At 33.3% G+C, this 27,137-nt stretch overlaps 1 protein-coding gene across 1 annotated transcript; it reads right to left on the reverse strand.

Annotated features, from left to right (window-relative positions):
* Positions 1–432: 432 nt before the first annotated feature.
* LOC110621012 (ER membrane protein complex subunit 3) lies at positions 433–23,046 on the reverse strand. Its single transcript, XM_021765004.2, has 8 exons — positions 22,782–23,046; positions 22,605–22,698; positions 22,193–22,312; positions 22,049–22,097; positions 21,795–21,894; positions 21,604–21,665; positions 16,556–16,614; positions 433–826 (listed from the first exon to the last, which is right to left on the reverse strand). Exons 1-8 carry the CDS (start codon positions 22,931–22,933, stop codon positions 722–724), a joined length of 741 nt encoding a protein of 246 aa, XP_021620696.1. The 5' UTR covers positions 22,934–23,046; the 3' UTR covers positions 433–721.
* Positions 23,047–27,137: the final 4,091 nt, after the last annotated feature.

Genomic DNA, 27,137 nt, shown 5'->3' on the forward strand with positions numbered 1-27,137 from the left:
CTGTACGGCTAGTTAAATATACATATATACATTCACACAGTAGCAAAATGACGGTTCAATTTAGTTAAATTTGATTTTTATTGAATTAATTAAATCGAATCAAAAGTTTTTTTTGACAAAAAAATCCAAAATCCAAACCAAATAAAAAATTAGTTCAATTTTTCTATCAAAACCATTTTGTGCTCACCCGTAAAAGTAGGAGCCAGGCAAGAATTGAATGAGAGGGGAGAAGGCTAAACAGAATAAATCTACCGTTAGATCATTTTTCAGTCATAGCCCGAGCAATCCCTCCAAATATTTTCTATTTTTGGAGGCAGATAGCAACATAATAAATAATCATAATTTATATTAAAAAAAAAAAACGTTTTCACCCTCCCAATGCCCAGCAACCGCCCCACCCCCAAATAAAAAAAGGGCTACCAATTTTCAGTATTGCCACCCATAAACATAAATTTCTCATAAAATATTTTAACATACAATATTTTTTTCTAACAAAAAAAGCCTAAATGTCATTCAAGAAGAGTAAGATGTTAAACCCATCAATGTGGAAAATCTATTCAATAGTGAAGGTGAACATAGTCATTTCAATACTACAACTACGAATTCACCAGTTCTTGTAATTGCTTAAACTGCATTGGACTTCAAGATTGCTGCAGACTTCCAATTCAACCTGGTGGTGTGTAAACTCATTCGCTGCCAATTTGCTGTAATCTGCCAATGTTCAACTCACGAGTTTTCTCAATACTGCTTCAGCACGCTGCTCAAATTTGGGTAGGGCCCATTCATGCTGAACTATGTCAAGACCGTCTTTCTCAGCACTCAAGCTCTGACAAAAATGCATAAACAGGATTAAGGGTGAAAGACAAATGCATAGCTATTCAATTGCCCGAAAAACAAATTATGTAGTGCAACATTCTTTTAAGGCAATTTTCATCCTTGAACTGTATAATAGGCATGTATGCTTCTGAACGAAAATATTTAAATTTGATCTTATTGAATACAAAACTTTCCCAATTTTCCATATGATAAAGTATCTGGGATAGAAAGCAAAAGTATGAGAGAGAATATATCCTGAAGTCCCATCAGAAATATTCTTGACAAGGTAGGCATCTATCATCAAATTTGCATGAATCATGTCTAAAGCTAAGAACTAAAGTAGGATATCGTGTTCATAAAAGTCGTGTCTCACTATGGCAAGTTTTGAAGCTTTTCTAGGCATGTTGAGAAAGGCCCACATGTTGCATAATCAGGTGAACCTTCTTCAAAGGAGGAGCATGCCTGGTACTGGATGGGAAACAAAGAATGAGCAATGCATCCCAGCGGTAGCCAACCAATGACAGCAATACCTTGAGGGGTGAAGCAGCATCAAGTGAGAGAGAGATAGAGCAAGAGAGGAGGAAGGACAAAAATCCAAGTGTTGGGACCCATTATGCATTAAATACAATGGCTGTTCATCCATTAGGATTATTGCCCAATAAGGTCAATATCAGCCCCCTTACCAACTAAACAAGGAGATGCACCTTATTATCTCATTCAATGGCCATTAGTTGGAAGCAAGAGAGGGTGTTGAACTATATAATACTCCGCAACAGATACACAAGGTACGTATGCACATGTGTACATCCAACGCAGAGCAACAGATAGAGAGGAAAACTATAGAGCAGAGTTGAATATCACATTATGAAATTCCATTTTAGTGCCTATAACCCTGAATGTCTTCGATAGGAAGGGCTGGAGCTTTTTGGGTGAAAATGGGATTACCATTTACCACCCGGAAAAAAGGTTTCTAAATATATGATAAAAACATTATTAGATAATTTATTGATTGCCACCTCTCCTCGACCATATATATATATATATATATATATATATATACCACAAATTAATAGTTAACTGGACTAACATTCATGATAAATTAGAAAAATTGTTGCTATTGCTACATAGCTTGTAATTTCTTTTGAAAATGGGTACAAGAAATTGGTACCAAAATTCAGAGTATCTAATTTAAAAGCAATTTATCAAATGTTGACTTATTTGCTGATTCTAGGGATATGATTTGATTTGATTAGAATTATTAATTATCTTTATAATTATTATTTTATTATTTGCTTCCAGTTTAGACATAATTGTTTGTATATAAATAATCATGTAAACCAATTGTAAAGATTAAGAGTGAAATATAAGAATACTCTAAACTTCCTTAAAAGTCTTCATCAAATAATGCCAATTACTTATTGAAGAATTTACATTGCCATTTCAATATTTCTTGTGTCACGCATGTGATTCAAAAGTGTGATATATAATGGCAACACTTCCCATAAAATTCCTTGTTGAATATACATCTCCTTACTACTTTCGTCTTAGTTACCAGCAGCTCCCCTAAACTCCTCACACCTTTCTAGCTTACCTTATGACAACTCCAGGCATACCAAAATCTAGTGATCAACACAAGAAATCCTACTAGAAGAGTTGCAAGAAAACTTTAGGAAATATAGTCTTGTTTACCTTTATTTACTATTAACTCCTCGCGCTTTTGTAGCTTACCTTAGACAATTCCAGCCATACCAAAATCTTGTGATCATCACAAGCCTCCTACTAAAAGACTTGCAAGAAACCTTTAGGAAATAGATAGCCTTGTTTACCTTTATTTACTATTAATTTCTTAATACATCTATACATTTTTAAAGATAGAAGATATTTATGCCTTTTGATTAATTTGCTTTGATCTGCAAAATATTGTGTTGATTAAATAAATAAATGAAGGGCGATAGACAAGCAATGATCAATTTGAAAGGAAGTGTATATGACTGATACATGGCAACAATTGCAAACAAAAATAAAAGTTTTAACTATTTTTGCCATTACGCCTTAACGTTAATGAATTTACTAAGTTAGCTGTTACATGAAGAAGGAAGTGGAAAAAGAAAACAAAAGGTTCAGGAAGTTAGGCCTGTGATGACTTCTGGAGGGAAAACAATTATTAGTTGTAATGTGGTTAGAGGCAGTTAAATAGTTGCAGCTGAGAGTAGCTTAAATAACAGAGAACTGTTGATGCTAATTGACTGCAGCAAAGCCCATAGTTTTGTGGATAGTGGCTAATGACCTGAAACTTTCATTAATTGAAATACCCAAAGTGGTGATTACTGTAGCAGATGGCAGAACACTCACATCTACTAACATATGTGAGAAATTCCAATGGCGAGTACAAAAGCACAATTTCAGTTTTGATCTAAGGGTACTGGATTTAGGGGGCTATGACACCAGTTTGGGAGTAGATTGGACGAAAAGTATCAATCCAATTCTATTTGATTTTGAGAAGTCGAGAATTACTTTCAAGAAGGAAAGGCAGTTGATAGAGCATAGGGATTGACTAAGAATGACACTGCAGGTGGAGAATTGCAGCAATGTGGAGAGTTGCAGCAGTTTTTTCAAAAAGACGGCAAGGATTTTCAGCCCCCACTCTTTCACATTGAGGTCATGGAGCAAGCTGCTGCTCCACTGGAGGGGAATTTAGGTGCTAATCCTGAAATTCAGTCTCTTTTGCGGAAATATGCATATATTTTTTATGAACCCACATCCCTACCAACTTCTAGGTATCATAATCACTCTATTCCTCTACTGCCAAACACTCAACCCAGTAATGTGAGACTCTATAGATACCCACACTTCCAAAAGTCTGAAATAGAGAAACTAGTCTGAGAAATGCTTGCCAATTCTGTTAGACAGCCCAGCACAAGCCCTTATTCCTCCCCTGTGCTGGTAGTTAATTAAGAAAAAAGATGGAATTGGAGATTTTTTATTAACTATAGGAGGCTGAATGAGGCTACTGTTAAGGACAAATTTCCAATTCCCATGATTGATGACATATTAGATGTGTTATAAGTTATAGAAAGTAAATATGTTAATATAGGAAGTAAATATTGATAGATGGGCCAGTTGTTTAATCTTAGGGATTGTATAATCATAGGTTTTATTTTCCTTCCTGTTTAGATACCGGCTCTCGTGTATAAATATGTTGTAATCTCTATTGTGAATAACAACAAATATTATCCTTCTACATGGTATCAAGGTCATTCTCGTAGAGATTTTTTTTTCTTTTCTCTAGTCAAGTTTAAATAAAAAAAAAAATTTGGAGACCTAGGGCTCTGTTCATTTGGATTACCCATAAAGGGTAACATTTGAATCTCACCATCGTTGGAGTTGCCACATCGTTCCCTGTTTAGATACCGGCTCTCGTGTATAAATATGTTGTAATCTCTATTGTGAATAACAACAAATATTATCCTTCTACATGGTATCAAAGTCATTCTCGTAGAGATTTTTTTTTTTTCTCTAGTCAAGTTTAAATAAAAAAAAAATTTGGAGACTTAGGGCTCTGTTCATTTGGGTTACCCATAAAGGGTAACATTTAGATCTCACCATCGTTGGAGTTGCCACATCGTTCCCTTGTCAGATCTGAGATTTGTTTGTCATTCAGGTTTTGTTCATCGGTACTGTTCACGAGTACTGTTCATCAGAATGAGTACTGTTCATCGGTACTTTTTACGTGGTACTGTTCACACCGGTATTGTTCACGTCGGGTACTGTTTTCTGATGCTGTGTTTCTTTTGTTGTTATCGTTTTGGGTTGGTTGTCCTTATGGCTGAAGTTAAAACCACCACCGTAACTGATGTGATTCCTATGATAACTAAAATCACGGAACATAAATTGAATGAATCTTCTGATCAGGGAATTTTAATATCTGCAGATGAGTATGCACAATTAGGGGTGAGCATTCGGTCGGTTCGGTTCAAAACCGAACCGAACCGAATAAACCGAAAACCAAAATTTTAGTGTTTATAAAAACTGAACCGAACCGATTTTGGTCAGAAACCGAATCGAACCGAACCGGTCTGATTCGGTTCGATTCGATTCGGTTTGATCGGTTTCGAATTTTAATAATTTTTTTATTTTTTATACTTTATTTTTAGTATTTTAAAATTTAATTAAAATATTTTTATTTTAATATGATTTAATTTCTCTATATTATTGAAAAAACATATTATTATTACTAATCGGTTCGGTTTTTTCGGTTTTTTTCTGATCAAAACCGAACCGAACCGAAATCACCGAAATTTTTGAAATTAAAAACCGAACCGAAATATATAAAAAACCGAACCAAATTTTTAAATCGGTTCGGTTCGGTCGGTTTTTTCGATTTGAACCGAATACTGCTCACCCCTATGCACAATTCATCCAATACCAGGCATCTCTAAAATCCTCTAATTCCTCCTCTATCACTGCAATTGCCGAGTCAAGTAACTCTACTGCATGTCTTGTGTCTTCATCCTCCAAATGGGTTATTGATTCTGGTGCTACCGATTAATATGTCAGGTAATTCTACCCTTTTGTCCAATCTTGAGTCTCATACATCGCCTTCTTATGTTACTCTTGCTGATGGCACTAAATCTTCTGTCATGGGTTTTGGTCATGTCAACTTAACCCCTTCTCTTTCTGTATCCTCTGTATTATGTCTCCCTAAGTTCGCATTTAATTTGCTTTCCGTTAGTAAACTCACTCGTGCATTGAATTGTTGTATCTCATTCTTTCCTGATCACTGTATTTTTCAGGATCTTTCGACGAAGCAGATTATTGATAGAGGGAGTGAGTCAGAGAGTCTTTACATCTTGGATCAGCAACTACCTTGATCTCCTCGATCTCTGGTATGCTCCACGCGTTTAACACCGTTTGATGTTCATTGTCGTTTAGGGCATCCTTCTCTCTCGGCTTTAAAGAAGTTATATCCACAGTTTCATTCATTGTCTATTCTAGATTGTGAGTCTTGTCAATTTGCCAAACATCATCGTTTACCTACACTGTCTCGAGTCAATAAATGGGCTTCGTCCCCCTTTGAGTTAGTCCATTCAGATGTTTGGAGTCCTTGTCCTGTTGTGTCCAAGTCTGGCTTCAAGTATTTTGTTACTTTTGTTGATGATTTCTCTCGTACTACTTGGTTATTTTTAATGAAGAGTCGTTCAGAATTATTTTCTATTTTTTGTGCATTTTATGCTGAAATTCAAACCCAATTCAATACTTCCATCCGTATATTGCAAAGTGATAATGCTAAAGAGTATTTCTCTGGGGAATTTCAATCTTATTTGTTATAAAAAGGGATTCTTCATCAGTCCTCTTGTATTGCCACTCCTTCACAAAATGGAGTTACTGAAAGAAAAAATCGGCATCTTCTTGAAGATGCCAGAGCCCTCTTATTCCAAATGAAGGTACCTAAATGTTTTGGGGCTGATGTTGTATCCACTGCTTATTTTTTGATCAATCACATGCCTTCCTCCATCCTTCATGGTGATATCCCTTATAACATTTTGTTTCCCACTAAATCTTTGTTTCCTATTGAGCCACATATCTTTGGTTGTACTTGTTTTGTTCGTGATGTTCGTCCACAGGTTACTAAATTGGATCCCAAATCACTCAAATGTGTCTTCCTTAGCTACTCTCGACGTTAGAAAGGGTATCGTTGTTTTTCTCATGATCTGAATCGGTATCTTGTGTCTGCGGATGTAACATTCTTTGAATCCACTCCATTTTTTCTGCCATCATCTGTTTATAATACCCAGGAGGAGGAAGATGACCTCTTGTTATACACTGTTCACTCTCTATCTCCTCAGACTACTACACCTTTCGCTCATGTGCCAGGTCGCCCTCCCACCTTTCATGTGTATTCCAGACGCTTAGAGGACTCTGACTCCGTTCCGCTACCCGCTTCTTCGTCGACTGATACTGCTCCCACTGATCCTTCACTGTCTGATTTGGATTTGCCCATTACTCTTCGCAAAGGTAAACGCACTTGTACTTATCCTATTTCATCTTGTGTCTCTTATGATCAATTATCCTCCTCTTCTCGTTGTTTTGTCACTGCTTTAGATTCTATTTCAATTCCCAAAATTGTTATTGAGGCTTTGTCCCATCCTGGTTGGCGTGCCGCAATGGAAGAGGAAATGATGGCCCTTGACACTAATAGTTCTTGGGAGTTGATGTCCTTGCCCCCAGGAAAGCGGGCTATTGGGTGCAAACGCCTCAAGGCCCCGTTTAGTGGCCAAAGATTATGCACAAACTTATGGAGTTGACTATTCTGATACATTCTCCCAAGTTGCCAAGCTCGCATCTGTCCGATTGTTTATTTCCTTGACAGCTACTCATGATTGGCCTTTGCATCAACTGGATATTAAAAATGATTTTCTTCATGGTGATCTTCAGGAGGAGGTTTATATTGAGCAACCACCTGATTTTGTTGCTCAGGGGGAGTCAGGTAAGGTTTGAAGACTTCGAAAATCCCCTTATGGCTTGAAACAGAGTCCTCGGGCATGGTTTGGCATGTTTAGTGAGGTGGTCCAACAGTTTGAAATGAAGATGAGTAAGTGTGATCACTCAGTGTTTTATAGAAATTCTGATAGTGGAGTAATTCTGCTTGTAGTATATGTGGATGATATCGTCATTACAGGAAGTGACATTGCTGGCATCACATCCCTAAAAGAATTTCTTAAAACACAGTTTCACATAAAGGATTTGGGTTCCTTGAAATATTTCTTGGGAATCGAAGTTATGCGGTGTAAGAAAGGCATCTTCTTATCTCAAAGAAAATATGTTCTTGATTTGTTGGCAGAAACAGGAAAATTGGGTGCTAAGCCTTGTAGTGCCCTCATGACCCCTAACCTTCAACTTACCACAGAAGACAGTGAGCCATTTGCAGATCCTGGAAGGTATAGAAGATTAGTTGGGAAGCTGAATTATTTGGCGGTGACTCGTCCTGATATTGCATATTCAATGAGTGTGGTAAGTCGGTAAGTCAGTTTATGTCCTCTCCTACTGTTGCCCAGTGGGATGCTCTGGGACAGATTCTTTGTTACCTTAAAGGGGCCCCAGGGCGAGGCCTATTCTATGGTCATGGGCACTCAAATATTGAATGCTTTTCTGATGCTGATTGGACAGGCTCGAAAGTTGACAGAAGGTCAACTACTGGGTATTGTGTTTTTGTGGGAGGTAACTTGGTCTCATGGAAAAGTAAGAAGCAAAATGCGGTCTCCCATTCTAGTGCTAAATCTGAATATCGAGCCATGACACAAGCTGTTTGTGAAATCTTGTGGGTGGCAACTGATCCGAATAAAATTTCTGCAATCACATCATGGTCTGTTCCAAAATCAGTACAGGAGTTGAGGAGTTTCTTGGGATTGACAGGGTATTATAATAAGTTTATAAGGAATTATGACTCTTTGAGCCAACCCTTAACTGACTTGCTTAAAAAGAATGCAATTCCTTGGTGGAAAAGGCACAGCACACCTTTGAAACATTGAGGGCAGCAATGTCTGCAGCTCCTGTTTTGGCACTACCAGATTTTTCATGGCCCTTCAGCATGGAGACAGATGCCAACAGTGTGGGGATGGAGGCTGTCTTGCACAGAAGGGACATCCAATGGTCATCATTTCAAAGGATTTTGGTCCAAGAAATCAAGAGCTTTTAGTGTATGAAAAAGAGCTCTTAGCAATCACTTTTGTTGTGCCCAAATAGAGGCACTATTTGGACCACGGGTTGTGTTACGTGTAAGAGAGAAGAAGAGTTACTAAGTGGCAAAAGATTGATGAGGTGGCATTAGAAAGGCAAGAAAGGAATTAAGTAGTTAGCTGAACAAGTTAGCTTGTTGTCAAGTACCTAAATTATTTACTAGTATTTGTTGAGTCTGCTATATAACTCAAATATTATCTCTTGTATTGTGATGAGCATATACAGAATGGAGGAGAAAAAGAGCAGAATGCTAAAGGAAGGGGCAGAAGCACGTGGAAAGTATACTCTAGAAGACCCAAAATATCAGTGAATGAGCTGGCAGAAATTCAGTTATACCAGAAGCATGTGAGAGAGGCACCAATTCCGTATATAAATAGATAGTACTATATAATAAGGGGGTGTGCATGAATTTCTTTTTATTTGAGCAGCATTTTCCTGCTGGGAGAGAACTGTTATTCTCTCTGTATTTGTATTCAGCCCTTACTAAGAGAAATTCCTTCTTGGTGACCTCTATATTTCCTTCTTCTTCCTCTTCGCCTAAAGAACCCATTCTCCCCTTTCTTTCTCTCTCCCCTTTCCTGTTTTCTGACTTGTTAGGGATTCAATCCTTAACAATTGGTATTAGATCAAGGTTTGAAGCTTCCCAAAATTCCAAGCTCTTTCCACTACAATTCTCTCTGTTCTTCTTATCCTTCTTTCTGAATTTCTTCTTCCTTCTTTCCTAAGAATTCTTCCCCTCCTTCCTCTATTTCTTCTTCTTTCTTTCCCTGGATTTGCTTTCCTTCTTTCCCTGAAACTTATTCCTTTTCTCCCCCCTAATTCTTCTTTCTTCTTCCCTGCAATTTCTTATTTCTTGCCATCTTTCCTTCTCAGCAGTCTTGTTTCTCTTTCATTCTTTTTTGGATCAGATTTCCTTCTTCCTTTGTTGGTTTCTGGTTATTCCTTCTGTTCTTTTCTTGAAGTTTTCACTTTGCTCATTTCAAGAAACCTGTTGCTTGATGTTCTTGAAATTTCAATCTAGGGTTTTTCTTGAAATCATAATTCTTTTTTGCAATCTTGAAGTTCTTATATCTTTCTCAATTTTTCTTGGATACAAAATACAATCATTCCATGGAACAAGAAGATTGGCAACTAATATCTTACAAAGGCTTCTTGAATGTGTTGAGAGAATGCAAGAAGAGTTGCACAGGAAACCAGATCAGGGATTCAGAAAATTTGAGAAGCCTGATGTTAGTGACCAGAAACTAATGAAGATTTCCTCGAAATTCTAACAAGCCAAATGAAGACCAAGTTGCCTCAAGTGATGAACCATAAAGAATGACAAGGTCACTATTGAGATGAGTCAGGATTCCTTTCCCTTAATGACAAAAGTTTAGTTTTCATGGGAGTAAAATTTTGATTCAGCAGAAATTTGCAGATGATGCTAATGGTTCAAATAATGGGAACAATCAAGGTTTTCAAGAAAGGTGAACAAGAGGTTGACATTATGGGTGATGAAGAAGATAAAGAGGTTGCTATTAATAGTGTTGGAGAGGAGATTGTCTCATATCAATCAAATTCAATTGAAAATAAAGAACTGGCTGCTGGGAATCAAGAAGACATTGAAGAAAAAAACTCCAAATATCTTGAGCATCTCAATATTGAGAAGACAGACCAACATTTTTGTAACAGTCAGCTGCCTGCTTGGCGGAATTGCAGCAACTGACCGTCCCACATCGAAAGATTGAAAGAAAATTGATTTGTATATAATAGCTAGCACAGAACTACTAAATAACTTGGGTTAACCATTTTGGGCCAAGTGGAAAAGTGGGTCCAAAAGTTATTTGGGCCAGTTCGAGCCCGGCTGTTTCAATTGGTATTAGAGCCACCCTGGGTCAGATAAATTGTGCGGAGCTAGTGGGCCTGCGAGGAAAGGGCTATCCGTGAGAGACGAGGTGGAGCCACCCGAGGTACTAGCGAACCACAATACCTAAGGGTCCGGTCCTGGTTAGCAATTGTAATGGATTCAGTTGCGACGAGGACGTCGCAAAATTTAGCGGGACCGAGTGTAACAGTCAGCTGCCTGCTTGGCGGAATTGCGGCAACTGACCGTCCCACATCGGAAGATTGAAAGAAAATTGATTTGTATATAATAGCTAACACAGAACTACTAAATAACTTGGGTTAACCATTTTGGGCCAAGTGGAAAAGTGGGTCCAAAAGTTATTTGGGCCAGTTCGAGCCCGGCTGTTTCAATTTTTGTCATGGCCTTCAACATATAACTATGTAGATGAGGTTCTTATTGTTGGAGCTCAACGAATAAAGCAGAATGTTATTGGATTACCCTTCCACTTCATGGAGAATTACTATTGTAACAAGGTAGCCATGATGGATATTGCAATTTCTTGTAGTGATGGGGATAAATTGAGCTTATTAATTCAAGAGGATCGTGATAATGAGTGCTATTCTTGTGAGTTCCTAATTTCCATGGAGGATAAATGGGAGCAATCAAGAAGGCTAAAGAAGAAACTAATCTTGAAAAGGAGCTGCATCTGTAATTCTTAAAAGAAGATGAACTTGAAAGATAGAGAAGGCAACGAAAGAAAGGTAAGCTATTGAAAAAGATATAAGAAAAAGAGGGGAAAAAAAAAAGAAACTATAGACTAGGGTGATGACAAGAGACCATCAATATGTGTTACAAAGTCTGATTAAGTGCATCAACCAGATAGAACAAGATGCAACTGAGAGGATCAGTCCTTTATTTGAGCTCAGTTTTCATAATTCTTCTCTCACAAAAATGTGCTAATGGGGGAGGTATTGTTACATATACGAGTAAAGAAGAGTTATTAAGTGGCAAAAGATTGATGAACTGGCATTAAAAAGGCAGGAAAAGAATTAAGTAGTCAGCTGAAGAAGTTAGGTTGTTGTCAAGTAGCTGAATTAGTTACTAGCAGTTGTTGAGTCTGCCATATAACTCAGATATCATCTTTGTTTTGGCATTTCGAGAATTATCAATATTAATCAAGCTTTCTCTCTCTCTTTCCCCTTTTAATTCTCTCTACTATGCAATTCTCCCCTTTCATTCTCTCTCCTTCCATCTATTTCTCTCCCCTTTTCTCTCTTTGACTTGTTAGGGATTCAATCCTTAACAGGTTGTTTTACTTCAAGATGAATCATGAGAGCATTAAATATCTGCTAGAGTAAAGGTTGCACACTAACCTTCAGCAAAAAGGCATAGCCAAATTGTGGCTAGAATACAAAATCATCTACAGAAAGGTAGTGGAAAACAAAGTGGCTGATGCACTTTGCTCGGCAGTTTCAGTAGTACAGCCCACCTGGATGACTCATTTAATAGCCAGCTATGAAGGTGATTTTAAAGTGGAACACAAGATGACTCAATTTGTAATGGATTCTAGAGCTCATCCACACCTTATCCCAAGAAAAGAGACCCATAGCATACTTCAGTGAGAAGCTAAGTAATGCTAGGAGAAACTGAAGCACCAATGATAAAGAATTCTACTCCGTGGTTCATGCTCCTAAAACTTAGGAGCATTATTTGAGAGGGAAGGAGTTCATATTGTATTCTGACCATAAGGCCCTAAAATACTTCAATAGCCAAAAGAGGATTAGCAAAGACAAGCATGCAAGGTGGTGTCAATTCTTGCAAAAATTTCCTTTTCGAGTTAAGCACAAATCCAGAGTTCAAAATCAAGAGACAGATGCTTTGAGTAGACGAGAGACGTTATTGATGACAATCAGTGTTATTAGGGCAAGATGCAAGGTGACGCCTTCTTAAACAAGTCAGAGTGGAGAATGCACTTGTAGTAGACTTTTAGACGGCTCATTAATGGTGGGCAGTTGGCTCATTTAATATTAAAAAGTCAAAAAAATTTAATATATACTATAATTTATATATTTTAATCTAACTAAATATTTATTGCTTTAGTTATAAAAAAATATATAAAATATAATTGGTGATAAATTATATCTATATAATATATAGAAAATTCATATTAATTTCTTAATATATATATATATATATATATATATATAACTATAAATAATATATTTACAATTAAATAATAATAAAATTAATAATTAATTAAATAATAATATTAACTAATAATAAAATAATATATAAATTTCTAAATTATACAAATTATATATACTATATAATAAATAATTTTATTATTTCAGAATATTATTTCATAAAATACAAATATAGAATATAATTATAATATAGATTATAGAATATAGAATAATAATATAATATATATAATAAAAAAATAAAATAATAATAATAATGTATAAATATAACTAAAAATTTAATATTAATTATCTATAAATAAACAGTATTTATAAATAAATAAATATTATTTATTCTACATTACTAATACCAATACTAATATTTTATTTCCATATTACTAATACCAAGATAATTTGTTATATTACTACTAATACCAAGAAAAAAAAAAGGTAAAAAAGTGGAAGAAAAGTCAAAAGATTCCATGACTCTTCTTCTTCCAAGGAAAAATTTAAACCCAATTTTCTTGGAATTCCAATGTGAATTCTTCTTCCTTCTCTTCTTCTTCTTCCACTTCTTCCTTCACCTCTTCTTCTCTTCTTCTTCTATCTTTTTTTTTGGCTTTCAAAAGAAAATGGGGTTTAGGCGACCGGCGACGCCGCCTAGTGCCTCGCCTAGCGCCTTTAACAACAATAGTGACAATGAGAAATGAGATTGTAGGGTTCAAACAACTAAAAGAACTCTGCGTCGATGATGAAGATTTTAGAAAAATTTGGCGAAAGTGTTTTTGTGGCTATCCTGTTGATAATTTCTATGTGCTTGATGGGCATTTAATGCATGAAAACCAGCTTTGTACTCTTCGAACCTCCTTAAGGGAAAAGGTAATTCATGACTTGCATGGAAGACTCGCTAGACATTTGGAAAGAGATAAGAGCATTGCAGTTATGAAAGAGAGGTCTTATTGGCCTCAATTACGCAAGGATGTAACAAGGTTTATCATGAAGTGTTGCACTTGCCAAAGATCCAAAGGATAATTGCAAAATACTAGTTCATACATGCCTTTGCCTAAATATTTGTGAAGATCTGTCCATGGATTTCATGTAGGGCTTACCAAGAACACAAAGAGGAGTGGATTTTGTGTTTGTAGTTGTTAACAGATTTTCCAAAATGGCACACTCTATTCCTTGTAGAAAAACTTCTCATGCGATTCATATTGTTAGACCATTCCTCAAAGAAGTAGTACGCTTGCATAGGGCCAAAATCCATCACTTCAGATCGAGATAGTTTTTGGATCACTTTTGAAGGACTTTGAGGAAATTATTTGATTCTTTGAATTTCAGTAGCATTGCACATCCATAAAGTGATGGTCAAACCGAAGTGACCAATTGCACCTTAGGAAACTTGATTCGAAGCATTTGTAGGGATAAGCCGAAGCAATGGGATACTGCTATTGGAAAGTCACCATTTTCAATAATCTATACTAAAGTCCCTCAATATGCACTTGGTAAAGTTACCAAAAATGAAAGGAAAGCATGTGACAACCAAACACATGGCTGAACAAATTGTTGAAATGCATCAAGAAGTAAAATCGAAGTTTGAAGCGACTAACAAAAAGTGTAAGTATAAGGATGCTGCTGATAAGCATAAAAGGAAGCACGTATTTGACAATTGACATTGGGGACAAGGTTATGATATTCCTAAGGCGTGAGAGATTTCCTGTGGACACATATCACAATCCAAAACCAAAGAAGTATGATCCTTGTGCGATTGTTCACAAGATCAATGACAATGCCTATGTTGTTGATTTGCCGGAAAGTTTAGCAATCTCAATAACTTCCAATGTTGTTGATTTATATTATTTCCATTCTATGATTAAGCCTTTGTATCCTACTGATGACTTCAACTCGAGATCAAGTTTTTCCCAAGTGGTGGAGACTAATATGAATTGAGAGTAGTTGTCTCTTATTTTAATAGAAAATTTTTTATTTCTATTTTGATTAAGATTTCTTCATTTTTTTTATTCCTTAATTTTTTGGGATTCCCATGTTATTTGGAATTCTTAGTTAAACTTCCCTACTATTTCTATTTTAGTTTTAAGTGTGGTTTATTTTATTTAGAAAGCTATTTTGTAAATCTTACTAACTTTTATCCCTATTTTAGTATTTTAGTAGGAGTTATCTTCCTAAATTATAGAGTTTTATTTCTATCCTAATTAAGGGAATAAAAACTCTTTAAATACCCTATTATCTTATATTTCAGAATTTAGTTTTCACTTTAAGTATCAGCAGAGAATTTCTCTCATATTCTTTCTTTCTCACAAGTGTGTGTGTAAGAGTTAATTAGCTATGCTGCATCACAACTTGAGAAGATCAGTCATTCCCCACAGCTCAACTCCCCGAGTTTTCACCTTCTTGGGGAAAAGAAGGCCTTAAAGAGGGAGGTATTGTTACATATAGAAGGAAGAAGTGGAAAAAGAAAACCAAAGATTCTGGAAATTAGACCAATGATGACTTTTGGAGGGAAAACAGTTATCAGTTATAAAGTGGTTAGAGGCAGTTAAGTTGTAGCTGAGAGTAGCTTAAATAACACAGAAGCTGTAAATCAAGATTCATTCAAGAATCACTAACAATCAGCTACTTCTCTCTCTCTTTCTTCTCTCTTCTACCTCAGATCTCTCTCTCGCTTCTCTACCTACTCTCTCTTCTTCTCTCTTTTCCTCTCTTCTCTACTCAAATCTATAATGTTCTTCAGTTTCTAAGAACTGCTACTGGCATTAGCTTTTTCAAATTTTTTTTTTTTTAAGGTTTACAAGCACTTGGCAACAAAACTAAAGTGTTCCAATTGTATTATTGATTTTTTTTCCTATTCTCACAACTTTGATTTGCAGCTCTAAGGCTATGAAGCACCAAGAAATATGCTATGCAAACCACATGCTAAACACATGCATGTTTGGCACACCTAAAACACACAAAACCATGTGCAGCTAAAAAGAAAAAGAAAATACAAACCCCGTCTGGTACAACTTTCAACATGTTGGACATGCAACAGATATTTCGAGTTTCTTTCCTATGGAAAAGATCAAGGAAAAAAAATCTACAGCAAAATTAAGGAAAAAAATTGAAGATTCATTATGAAGTAAGATGCTTGTTGATGGATGACACTAATTTTGGCACTGATATCAAACATTTCATCATACATTGTGGATTTAAGTTTCTTTTTCACAGTATATTGCTTTTGCAATTTTATAATTATGGATAAACTTTTTCCAGACGCATTTTTCTAATAGATTTTTACATCTTTGATGTTTCAAAATATGGTAATGATGAAATGAAATATATATTTATTAACATAATAGGAACTGATAGATCATCAATTGCATCCAACGTTATTAATTTAAAATTTCAAATTAGTAGAGCACTTCTATCATAAAATTTCACTTTCTCCCAATAACTTACTTATAAAGTTGACCAATTTTATCATATGTTGATTTTCCGGTATTTTTAATAAATTAAACTAGCTATCATAAACATCATAGAGTATTTATTGTTTAATTTATTCAATTTCAGTCCAATTCCATCCTAGTTGAAACTCTTAACTTATGACCCCCTCCCTTTCAGCAATTCAGAGACCAATATGAGCATAAAATCCTTGCCTATGCTGATGACATATTTAATATAAGTAGTTAGACCATTAATCCACACAGCCAACTATTCTTTTATAGAAGTCTGTATCAACTACAACCGGGATCAAATGGTGGAAGCAGTTCATAGGAAACCCCAACAAACAGCTTGTTCACTTCAAGTTTGAAAAGAAAGATCACAATCAAAGTGCTCCAAATCGTAAATATTTCTTCAAGAAAACTATTGAAGCAAGCACAATTTATTGAAAATAGAAATCTTGAAGAAGAACGGAAAAAAAATTGTAATTACAACCCTACAGAACAAAAATGCAAAGCATTTGAAGGCCAAAATGCTCCATAGGGAAGCACTCAGTTTGTACCTTTGTTGGATCGAAGCCAAACCCACTCATTTGCATCATGCGTTGCGTGTCATCCATAGCTGTATTAAGAGCATCAAATTTTAATATATAAAGTTGTTGGATCTAGGGCCTTAATTCATGTTTTGATGCTAACAAAAAAAAGGTGTGCTACTAATTATTTTAGAAATTATTTATGTAATCTTGTCACCCTAATCAAATTAAAGAGAATTGCTTCAAATCAAGGTTTCAAATGTGCAAGAATAGAAAGCCTACTTCAAGATGAAAGCCTTCAAATAATTTTAGTTATCTATTGTAAGTTCAGTTAATTATTTGTCATAGTTATTAAAGACTCAAGGACAAAGAGGTCCTAGGTCCTAGACACAGGCGCACGCCTAAATGAAGTGAGATGCAAAAAATAAAATTTAATAAAGAAGCAATTTTATATAACCAAGAAACAAAGGACCAAAATAATGTGTTAATATTTCTTTTCTTTAAACATATATGACATATGATCAAGAAACATATTACTTAAAAGCATGTTAATATCTTTTCTTAAGAAGAACAAACAAAGAAGCAATATCACAATAACACTATAAAAGAGAAAGATAATAGAACACCGAAACAACTGAAGAGGGGAGAGAGAGAGAGAGAGAGAGAGAGAGAGAGAGCATCTAATATCACTAGTGATACTAAGTCTGAAAACTTCTTAGTCATCAATATTGGATTCCAATAGAATTGCAATTCTCAAGACAAGTTCTTTTTCTTCTTTATTGATAGAAGCACTTGTCTAAGGTGGAAATAAAGGTGTGCTTTGCTAGAGCCTTGCACTTAGAACAAGGTACACACCTGGGCACTTAAGGCATTAAGATTGAAGCCTAAAAAACCTTGAGCCTAATGTGCAACTTTAATAACTATGTTATTTGTGTTGGTTCAATTCTAGGATAGAACATTTTCAAAATTACAAACTGACCTATTTTTAGTTAACAAAATTTTGAGGACTAAAATTGAATTTTAAACAAGAAGCTTTTTAAATATTTTTCTTTAGAATGAAATACTTCAAAATATAAGTTACAACTCTTCAAACGAATTAAAAAACCAAATTCTGTAGCCTAAGTTATGAATTTTTAGAAGATTTTAAGAAGCCCAATTTCCCTCGCTTGGAGGTATAGGCTTGAATGTCGACATTCTTTAGCACCAAAGGTGCCTTTTTCAAACGACAAGTTTTCTTAGCTCCAATGGATTTTGCTGCCAAACATAAACACTCCAACCGATGAACATGGAATCCAAAACCTATTAACGGCTACTTAAGCAGTTGAGCAACTTTATGTGCCTTTGAACAGACCCTCAACAACCATATTTATGTCACAAATATAAATACAAGTTATTTTTTATGTTAGAAAATTACAAACAGTTATTCTAGATTTCATTGCATTCTTAGCATTTATACTCTCTCTCTAGAACTTGAGACAAAGCATTTAATTCTTTGAAAGCTAAGTTTTAAATTGCAATTGTTTCGTGTTCAAGAACTGAAAGAAGGTTGTTAAGTGCATTTAAGTGATTGAAAGAGTTATTGAGCATTAAATTACTTTTGAGTGGAAAGGTACTGCAAGAGAGCAAGAACGAGTTCTCAATGTTACATAAGAGGTTTAATCCTTATCTAAAGAAGATCAATAGTGGAATCAAACTCTCAAGAAGGCCTTGAGGAGAAAATGCAAACTTAGGATAGCCAAACCTTATTAATTTATTGTGTCCATTTTTCATTCCCTCTTCTTGTGCTTATACGTTTTAGCTTACCAAAATTTTTATAGAACTCAATGCACCCAGCCTCTTGGGTTACCTCAAGAGACAACAAGTAATATCACTCAAGGGACAGGAATTTTTAAAATTCATTCACTACACTTAAGCTTATTATTTTTCTCCTCCAACTATAATTTCTCATCATCAAGAAGGGTAAATTTCATTGTACCTTGAGGTTTTAACCCATGTTTTCATACCAATAAACAATTGGCATATTGCTAGTTATTTTGGGAAATTATTTGTGAGCTTGTTGGCCCTAATCAAATTAAAGGCAATGGCTTCAAATCAAGGTTTTGAATGTGCCAAAATTGAAAGTATACTTCAAGATGAAAGCCTTCAAGAAATTTTCACTTATCTATTTCAATTAGTTATTAGTGTTTGCTCAAGTCTAAGGTCGAAAATCTTCAAAACTTGGCCTTTTTCAAATAAAAGGGAATGGCTTCAAATCAAGGTTTTGAATGTGCAAAAATTGAAAGCATACTTCAAGATGAAAGCCTTCAAGTAATTTTTATCATCTATTTCAATTAATTATTAGTGTTTGCTCAAGTCTAGGGTCGAAAATCTTCAAAACTTGGCCTTTTTAAAATTAAGAAACTTTGGGGATTGAATCATTGAAATGAAATTTTACATGAGAAACATTTTCTAGAATTTTTTATTTGAAATAGAAGATTCCAAAATATAGGTCATAACAATTCAAACGAATCAAAAATTAGAATTTCTACCGTGCAAGTTATGAAATTTTTAATGATTTTTGTTATGTTAATATAGGAAGTAAATATTGATAGATAGGTCAGTTCTTAATCGTATGGATTGTATAATCACAGTCTTGATTTTCTTTCCTGTTTAGAAAACGTCTCTCATGTATAAATAGGTTTTAATCTCTATTGTGAAATACAACAACAAATATTATCTTTCTACATGGTATCAGAGCTAGTGGGCCTACGAGGAAAGGGCTACCCATGTGAGACGAAGTGGAGCCGCCCAAGGTACTAGCGAACTACAATAGCCGAGGATCCAGTCTTGGTTTAGCAATTGTATTCGATTCAGTTGCGACGAGGACGTCGCAAATTTAGCAAGGGAGAGTGTGATGTCCACCTGGAGACTCAGGGCTCTGTTCATTTTGGGTTACCCATAAAGGGTAACATTTGGAGACTTAGGGCTCTGTTCATCGGGTTACCCATAAAAGGTAACATTTGGAGACTTAAGACTCTGTTTATTTGGGTTACCCATAAAGGGTAACATTTCGAGACTTAGGGCTCTATTCATCGAGGTTACCCATAAAGCGTAACATTTGGAGACTTAGGGCTATGTTCATTTTGGGTTACCCATAAAAGGTAACATTTGGAGACATCAGGCACTATTCATCAGGTATTGTTCACGGCTACTGTTCATCACGAGTTACTGTTTTGTCTGATCCTTTGTTTATTTTGATTGTTTTGGATTGGTTGTTCTTACGGCTGAAATAGATTATATATGTAACAAGTTGGACATGATTAACATTTATGCTCCAACTTGAAGGGGAGTGTTATAGGCTATAGGAAGTAAATATGTTAATATAGGAAGGGGAGCGTTATAGGTTATATATGTAACAAATTGGACATGATTAACATTTATACTCCAACTTGAAGGGGAGTGTTATAGGTTATAGGAAGTAAATATGTTAATATAGGAAGTAAATATTGATAGATGGGTCAGTTCTTAATCGTAGAGATTGTATAATCATAGACTTGATTTTCTTTCCTGTTTAGATAAAGTCTCTCATGTATAAATAGGTTGTAATCTCTATTGTGAAATACAACAACAAATATTATCTTTCTACAATTTTAAAAAGTTATTTTTGGCCTCCAAAAATGACTTTCAGCTAGGCAGTATAGGCCAGAAAGTGAACTTTCTTCAATTGCCGAAAGTGGACTTTTTGGTTGTTGAAGATGTCACTTTAGGCAAGTTTCCTTGGCTCCAAGGCCTTTGATTGCCAAACATTAGCACTCCAATTGCCAAACCCAGATTTTCAAAACCTATTATAATGGCAATTTAAGTGGTTGACTGACTTTAATTGCATTTAAGGCACCCTCAGCAGTCATGTTTATGCCAAAACTATAAATAGAAGTTGTTTTTTATTGAGAAGAGTTACCAATTACTCAAGGTGGCATTGTGTTCTAAGCATTTGCACTCTTTCTCTCTCTCTAGAACTTGACGTAAAGTATTTCATTATTTGAAAGCTAAGGGCATTAGTTGTAATCTTTTTGCACTTTGAGATTGAAATAAGGTTGTTGGGTGTACTTCAATGATTAAAGAAGTTGTTAAACATTAAATTGCTCTCAAGTGAAAAGAAATTATAAGAAAGCAAGGGTTCCCTCAACATTGGAGAAGGGGTTTAATTCATCTAAATAAGATTGATAATGGAGAAAACTATATAAGAAGGCTTTGAGGAGAGGATGCAGACTTGGGATGGTCAAACCTCTACAAAATTTCTTGTATCCATTTTTCCTTCCTGTTTTTGTGCTTGTGTTGCTTTTAATTTTTTCTTCACTCACCAAAATTTACACAAAGGTTACCGGCTACCAATGAAGGAATAAGGGGCATGTCATGAGAAACCTAAGGCATGTACTTGGATGGAAAGTTGAGAGGATGTTACTACAAAGGCGGTTAAGGCCCATGAAAGGATCACCAAACTTGAAATGCTTGTGAACAAACCTCCTCATGATGTTTGATTTAGCCTCTAGCAATTTGATGAGCAAAGGAATGCATCCACCTTAACCTGCAAGTTTTTTCATCTCCATCGAGCTGCAAACTTGAGCATGATGATGGAGAGTCTTCTTTGGTTTAGTTATGTGGATCAAAGAGGATTCTTTGGTTTTGGAGGTCTTCAAAAAGTGAGAGGATAGAGACAATGGGAGGTTATTTATGTCAAAATATTTGCTTGGTAGGAAAATGGAGAGGAAACGATAGGAAAATGAAAGGGAAATGAGAGAAGAGCATGGGGAGAAACTTCTATTTTTATTTAAAGGTATTTAAGCAATCTATTAATTTAAAACTCTTGACATGTCAGCATAATGATCTGAAAACTGATTATCATATCACAGGTAAGGGGGACTATTTTTTTTATTACATTATAGTTCTAAGTACTAATTGATTTAGGGACAATCTTGCTACAACACCTAAATTCAGGGACTACAATTGAAATTTACCCTGACGTTGCAAGAAGGAAAACAACTAGAAAGTTTAAATTAAAGCATACAGAACAAGAATACATTTTGAAAACCATTACTAACCATTTTCTTCACCGAGAATGAGACTAAATAAACCCCTTAATCCAAACAAATTAAGGAAATACCTGAAAAAAGGAAGTAGTAAAGTAAAATCAGAGATAGCTACTTCAGTAAATGCCTAAAATGGGAGAAAAATAAGTTCTTGACCACTTATTGCAAAATATAACTTCTTGTTTATTGAGGTAGACAAGTACCATGAACGACTACTGACATAACTAACATCAACAGTGCTCAAGTCAATCCCATTTTGCAACATTGATCTGAACCTCTGAGTCAGCGGAAAGGGTATCTTGGCTGGAAGGAACAAGAGAAGATCATTAACATCCAAAGAATTCCAAAAGAACATTCAACAAGGCAAGAAGACCAGTATGGTCGGTGATTATGATTGAAAGCTAAGATAATACATGGGTGGAAATCCAGAAATAAACAAAATAACACAGAAACATACCTGCAACAAATCCAGAGAAGAAAAAATTGACCCACGCAAAAGTAAGAGTCTGGCCCGCAGGAAAAAATTACAGATCACAATTATAATCATCTAATTTCTACAATCAGTCAAGAATACCACGATACAATAGTGAGTAATTAATACCTGAGGTATAATCATAGAGAGGTTTTTCTTCATCATATCCATGGCCATATTTGGATCAGAGAACATTTGTGCTTGTGCATTTTGTGCCTGGCCTTTCGGAACAAATAACAATCCATTTTCCTAGCAACATCCAAGATTAAACCGTTAAACACGTTAGCTGCCGGATAAGCTAGAAACCAATATTCGAAAGAAAGCAGCTGAATAAGATGGCACTTTAATCAAATAAATTTTAGGTCTTCGTAGATCAGAAACCAAATTTTCCAAGCTTTTACTGACTCAATCAAAATGTCAGCTTGGATCAAGTTTGGGACAACATTACAACAGCCAAAAGCCCACATCGGGCCTTAATAAACAACTGCAACAAAATAAACCTTTCAGCAGCTTTCTTTTGGCGGAGGAAATTAAGGCAAACCTCGTTGCTGAAATAAATCCTTCGTGCACGAAACGCCTTAGAAGGTATAAAATTAGCGCCAGACCGCAAATTCCGAGCCCTGACAATTACTTGCCTGAGATTAACGGAAAAAATATATGAGCAGGGAGATACATGTGAATAGACTGCGAGATGAGGGTCTAGGGTTCAGTAGTTCACCCTTCTTTGACGATTTTGGCATCGGGGACTTGATAGGAGCGCATGAGCTTGGAGACGAAGTAGCGGAGGACGCCGATTAGTACCATAACTACCGACAGGGGAATCAGTACCCAATCTCTTATTGCCGTGTCCAACACCAGATCTTCTGCCATGGCTGCAAGTTTTCTAGTCTCTGTGAGAGTTCCTTTCCTCTCGTCTTGATTAGACGAATTACAGTGCTGTGAGGCGTGAAAGACGAAGGGTCCTCGCAATTTGTAAACGCTACGTTTCGAGTAGCAGTTTTAATAATTCCTTTTTTTATTTTATTTTTTTTATAAAACACATGTTTTTTTTTTTAACCGCATAAGCTGAAGTACAAGCTGTTAAAAAAGTAGAAAACTATAAAACATATGTCTATGCTCCATATTACCTAATAATTAATAATTAAATTATTACAATATTACCTAGATAATTATCATTTCCCCGAGGTTATAACAAAATATTACCTAATAATTTTTTTTTTACCTACAGTATGTCATTCCATTACATCTCTGCTCCTAGCAGCAATTTAAATTTTGATTTCTGAAACAATAAAATATATATTGCTTAACAAGTGATAATTAAACTTTGGAAAATTGAACCATTTTATTTAGAGATAATAAAAAAAATCTTGAATTATTCATATTTTAATAGTTACATTCAAAATATAAAATTTAACTAATGTACTTTATACTAATTACTTAAATTTATTTATATTAATATTTAAATATATTTTATTTCACAACATAAAATATTAATATATTTTATTATTAATATTTTTTTTTGAAATGGGCTTCCATTATTAATATTTAAATTAAAAGTAGTACTAACACTAAATAATTTTAATTTCATAAAATAACCGTTAAAATTATAATTTATTAAATATAAAATAAATTTTTTATTAAAATATTATTATATAAAATAAATAAAATTAATTTTTTTATATAAATCTTAAATTATTGTCAAACGGTTATTTAAATAATATTAATATAATAATTTTACTATTTTTATGAAAATATCATTGTCTAAATTTAAATCATGTAGGAGTGTTACTGTATAATATTCACATATTAATAGATTTAAATTATAAAATTTAATTAATAAAAAAATTATAAATTATTCACATATTAATAGATTTAAATTATAAAATTTAATTAATATATTTTATATTAATCACTTAAATTTATTTATTGTCTCAAATAACAATCCATTTTATTTAGAGATAATAAAAAAAATCTTGAATTATTCATATTTTAATAGTTACATTCAAAATATAAAATTTAACTAATGTACTTTATACTAATTACTTAAATTTATTTATATTAATATTTAAATATATTTTATTTCACAACATAAAATATTAATATATTTTATTATTAATATTTTTTTTTGAAATGGGCTTCCATTATTAATATTTAAATTAAAAGTAGTACTAACACTAAATAATTTTAATTTCATAAAATAATATGATCTTATAAATATTTAATACAGTATAATTTTATATCATAATTCTAAATATATTAATATTTAAATATATTTTATTTAACAACATAAAATATTAATATATTTTATTATTAATATTTAAATTAAAAATAATACTGACATTACAATTTTAATTTTATAAAATTAATATTATTTTGTGATTAGATATATATAGCGATAAAATAGTTTTTAATTATTTTTTATAATAAATATTATTATTTTAATATTAATATAATAATATTATATAATATTAAAATATATATTTAATCACATAATAATATTATATTTAAATTTAAAAATAATTATTAATTTAATTAGTATTTATTATAAGTATTATTTTTAATATATTATTATAATAGTATTATAATTAAATAATAGCGGTTATAAATTTACTGATATGTAATTATTATATTTTATCATTTTTAGTATATGAAAGTAATATAAGTTGACAGTAAAAAAATTACATAAATAAATATTTAAAATTATGATATTATTCTGATACTAAACGCGTACGTCATTTATAATTCATTAAAAAGAAATAAAATTTTAAATTAATTTAATTATAAAATGAATTAATTATTCAATTTATTTATTTTTCCTTTAAAATTGTAAACTAAACAATACCATTTTTTACATACTTAAGATACTATCACAAAAACAAATTAAATGTGTTAAAAATCAAATTACACAAATGGCATAAGGTACATGAAGATACAGGAGAAGTAGTAGTTGACCAATATAATGAATTAGAAAAACCCCCTTTAGAAAAAGCCTTTTTTAAAAAAGACCATGCTTATGAGGCAATACAACCTATAATTCATACACAAGATATACGTAATAGTGACATAAGAAATATCAATTTACAAAACAACTGGAATAATATAACTGTACATATCATAGGAAAACAATTAGATAGAATGGAAGAAAAGATAGATAGAAATTATGAGGCTATAACAAATATAGAACATATAGAAACACCTCAAACACCATCACCTACAATACCCAAACCAAATACAACTTATTTATCACAAAGATATAGTGATGCAAAACCATATAATATAGATCCTGCTAGAAAACAAACAAATAAACCTTTCACAAAAATAATACCACCATCCAAAAATCCAATAGAAATAATAAATATGACACCTAAAACAGAACTAAATAGTATATCAGAAACACTACAAAAAATAATTAATGAACAAAAATTCGTTAAAACTACTGCCTCAAAAGGAATTAAAATCCAAGAACCCGTACAAATTTCAAAACAAGAAAGTACAAGTACTAGTAAAGATAAAGGGAAAATAACAATATTAACAGAATATAATGATACTTCTTCCTCAGAAGAAGACACAATAGACAATCCTTTAACAATAACAGATGATGAGTCAGAACAAGAAAGTATTATGCCCTTAAATACTATAGGAAAACAATATCATCACCAACCAGATGACTTAATCACAATAGATAAAAAACAGAAACAATATAATGCTAAAAACATATACGAATGGAATATAGACGACAAATCTGAAACAGAAATCATTAAAATAACCAAAGAAATGGTAATAGTAGGCAATATATATCAACAAAGAGTAGGAATTACAGAAAAACAAGCTGCTGAAAACATCATTTTAGGATTCACAGGAGAACTTAGAACATGGTGGGACAAACTTTTAAGCAATGACATAAAAAACAATATTTTAGCTGCTAGACGAATAGATAGTACCACAGGAGAACCAGCTACTGATCCAGCTACTGGCCAACCATTACCTTTTATAATAGCATATCTTATTTATAATATAATAACTCATTTTATAGGAGATTTAGACTTATATACAAAAAGAAATAGTGAAATTTTACAAAATCTACGATGCAGAAAATTAGAAAATTTTAGATGGTATAAAGATAATTTTTTAAAAAGAGTATATGCATTAGCAGATCCAAATGCTTATCATTGGAAAGAAAAATTTTTAACAGGATTACCAAGATTGTTTTCAACAAAGGTTAAAGAAACCATTGAACAAAAATATGGACATATTTCTTATGATGATTTGACTTATGGAGACCTAATAACGTGTGTAAATTTAACAGGGATACGATTGTGTAGGGATATCAAATTACAAAATAAATTAAAAATGGAAAATAGACAATCTAGAAAAGAATTAGGCAATTGGTGTGAACAATTTGGCTTTGGAACAATGAAGAAACATAAACATAAAAATACAAACCCTTTAAAACAGAGAAAATTTATAAGAAATACAATTATAGAAAAAGACAGTATAATAATAAACGAAAACCCTTAACAAGAAAATATTTTAAGAAAACTAATTACAAGAAGCATAATTTTAAAAGGCCAAACAAAAAGGATAACATAACATGCTATTTATGTAACCAAAGAGGACATTATGCTAGGGAATGCCCTGCTAGAAAAAAGATACATGAACTAGGTTTAGAATTAAAAATAGATAACATGGACCAATTATTAGAAAAGATAGACCAAATAAACTTAACCTCTTCAGACTTAAGTGAGGATTACGATAGTGACAATTCTTCACAAACCATAAAAGATTCAGACAGTAATCATGATTGCAAAGGAGAAATCTGTAATTGTAATAATAAAATAAATATGTTAACAGACTATACTAAAATTTTAGAACAATTAGAACAAGTAGAAGACCCTAGTATAAAAAGAAAATTTTTTAAAAAACTAAATAAAATTATAAATGAAGAAATAAAAATAGGCACAACCATACCAACAACCTTTGAAGATATAGAACAAATGTTTACAAAGAAACCTATAAAAACAGTATCATCCATGGATTTACAATTTGAAATAAGACAATTAAAAGCAGAAGTAAA

The sequence above is a fragment of the Manihot esculenta genome, chromosome 8 (genome assembly GCF_001659605.2).
Source record: "Manihot esculenta cultivar AM560-2 chromosome 8, M.esculenta_v8, whole genome shotgun sequence".
Classification (NCBI taxonomy): Eukaryota; Viridiplantae; Streptophyta; class Magnoliopsida; order Malpighiales; family Euphorbiaceae; genus Manihot; species Manihot esculenta.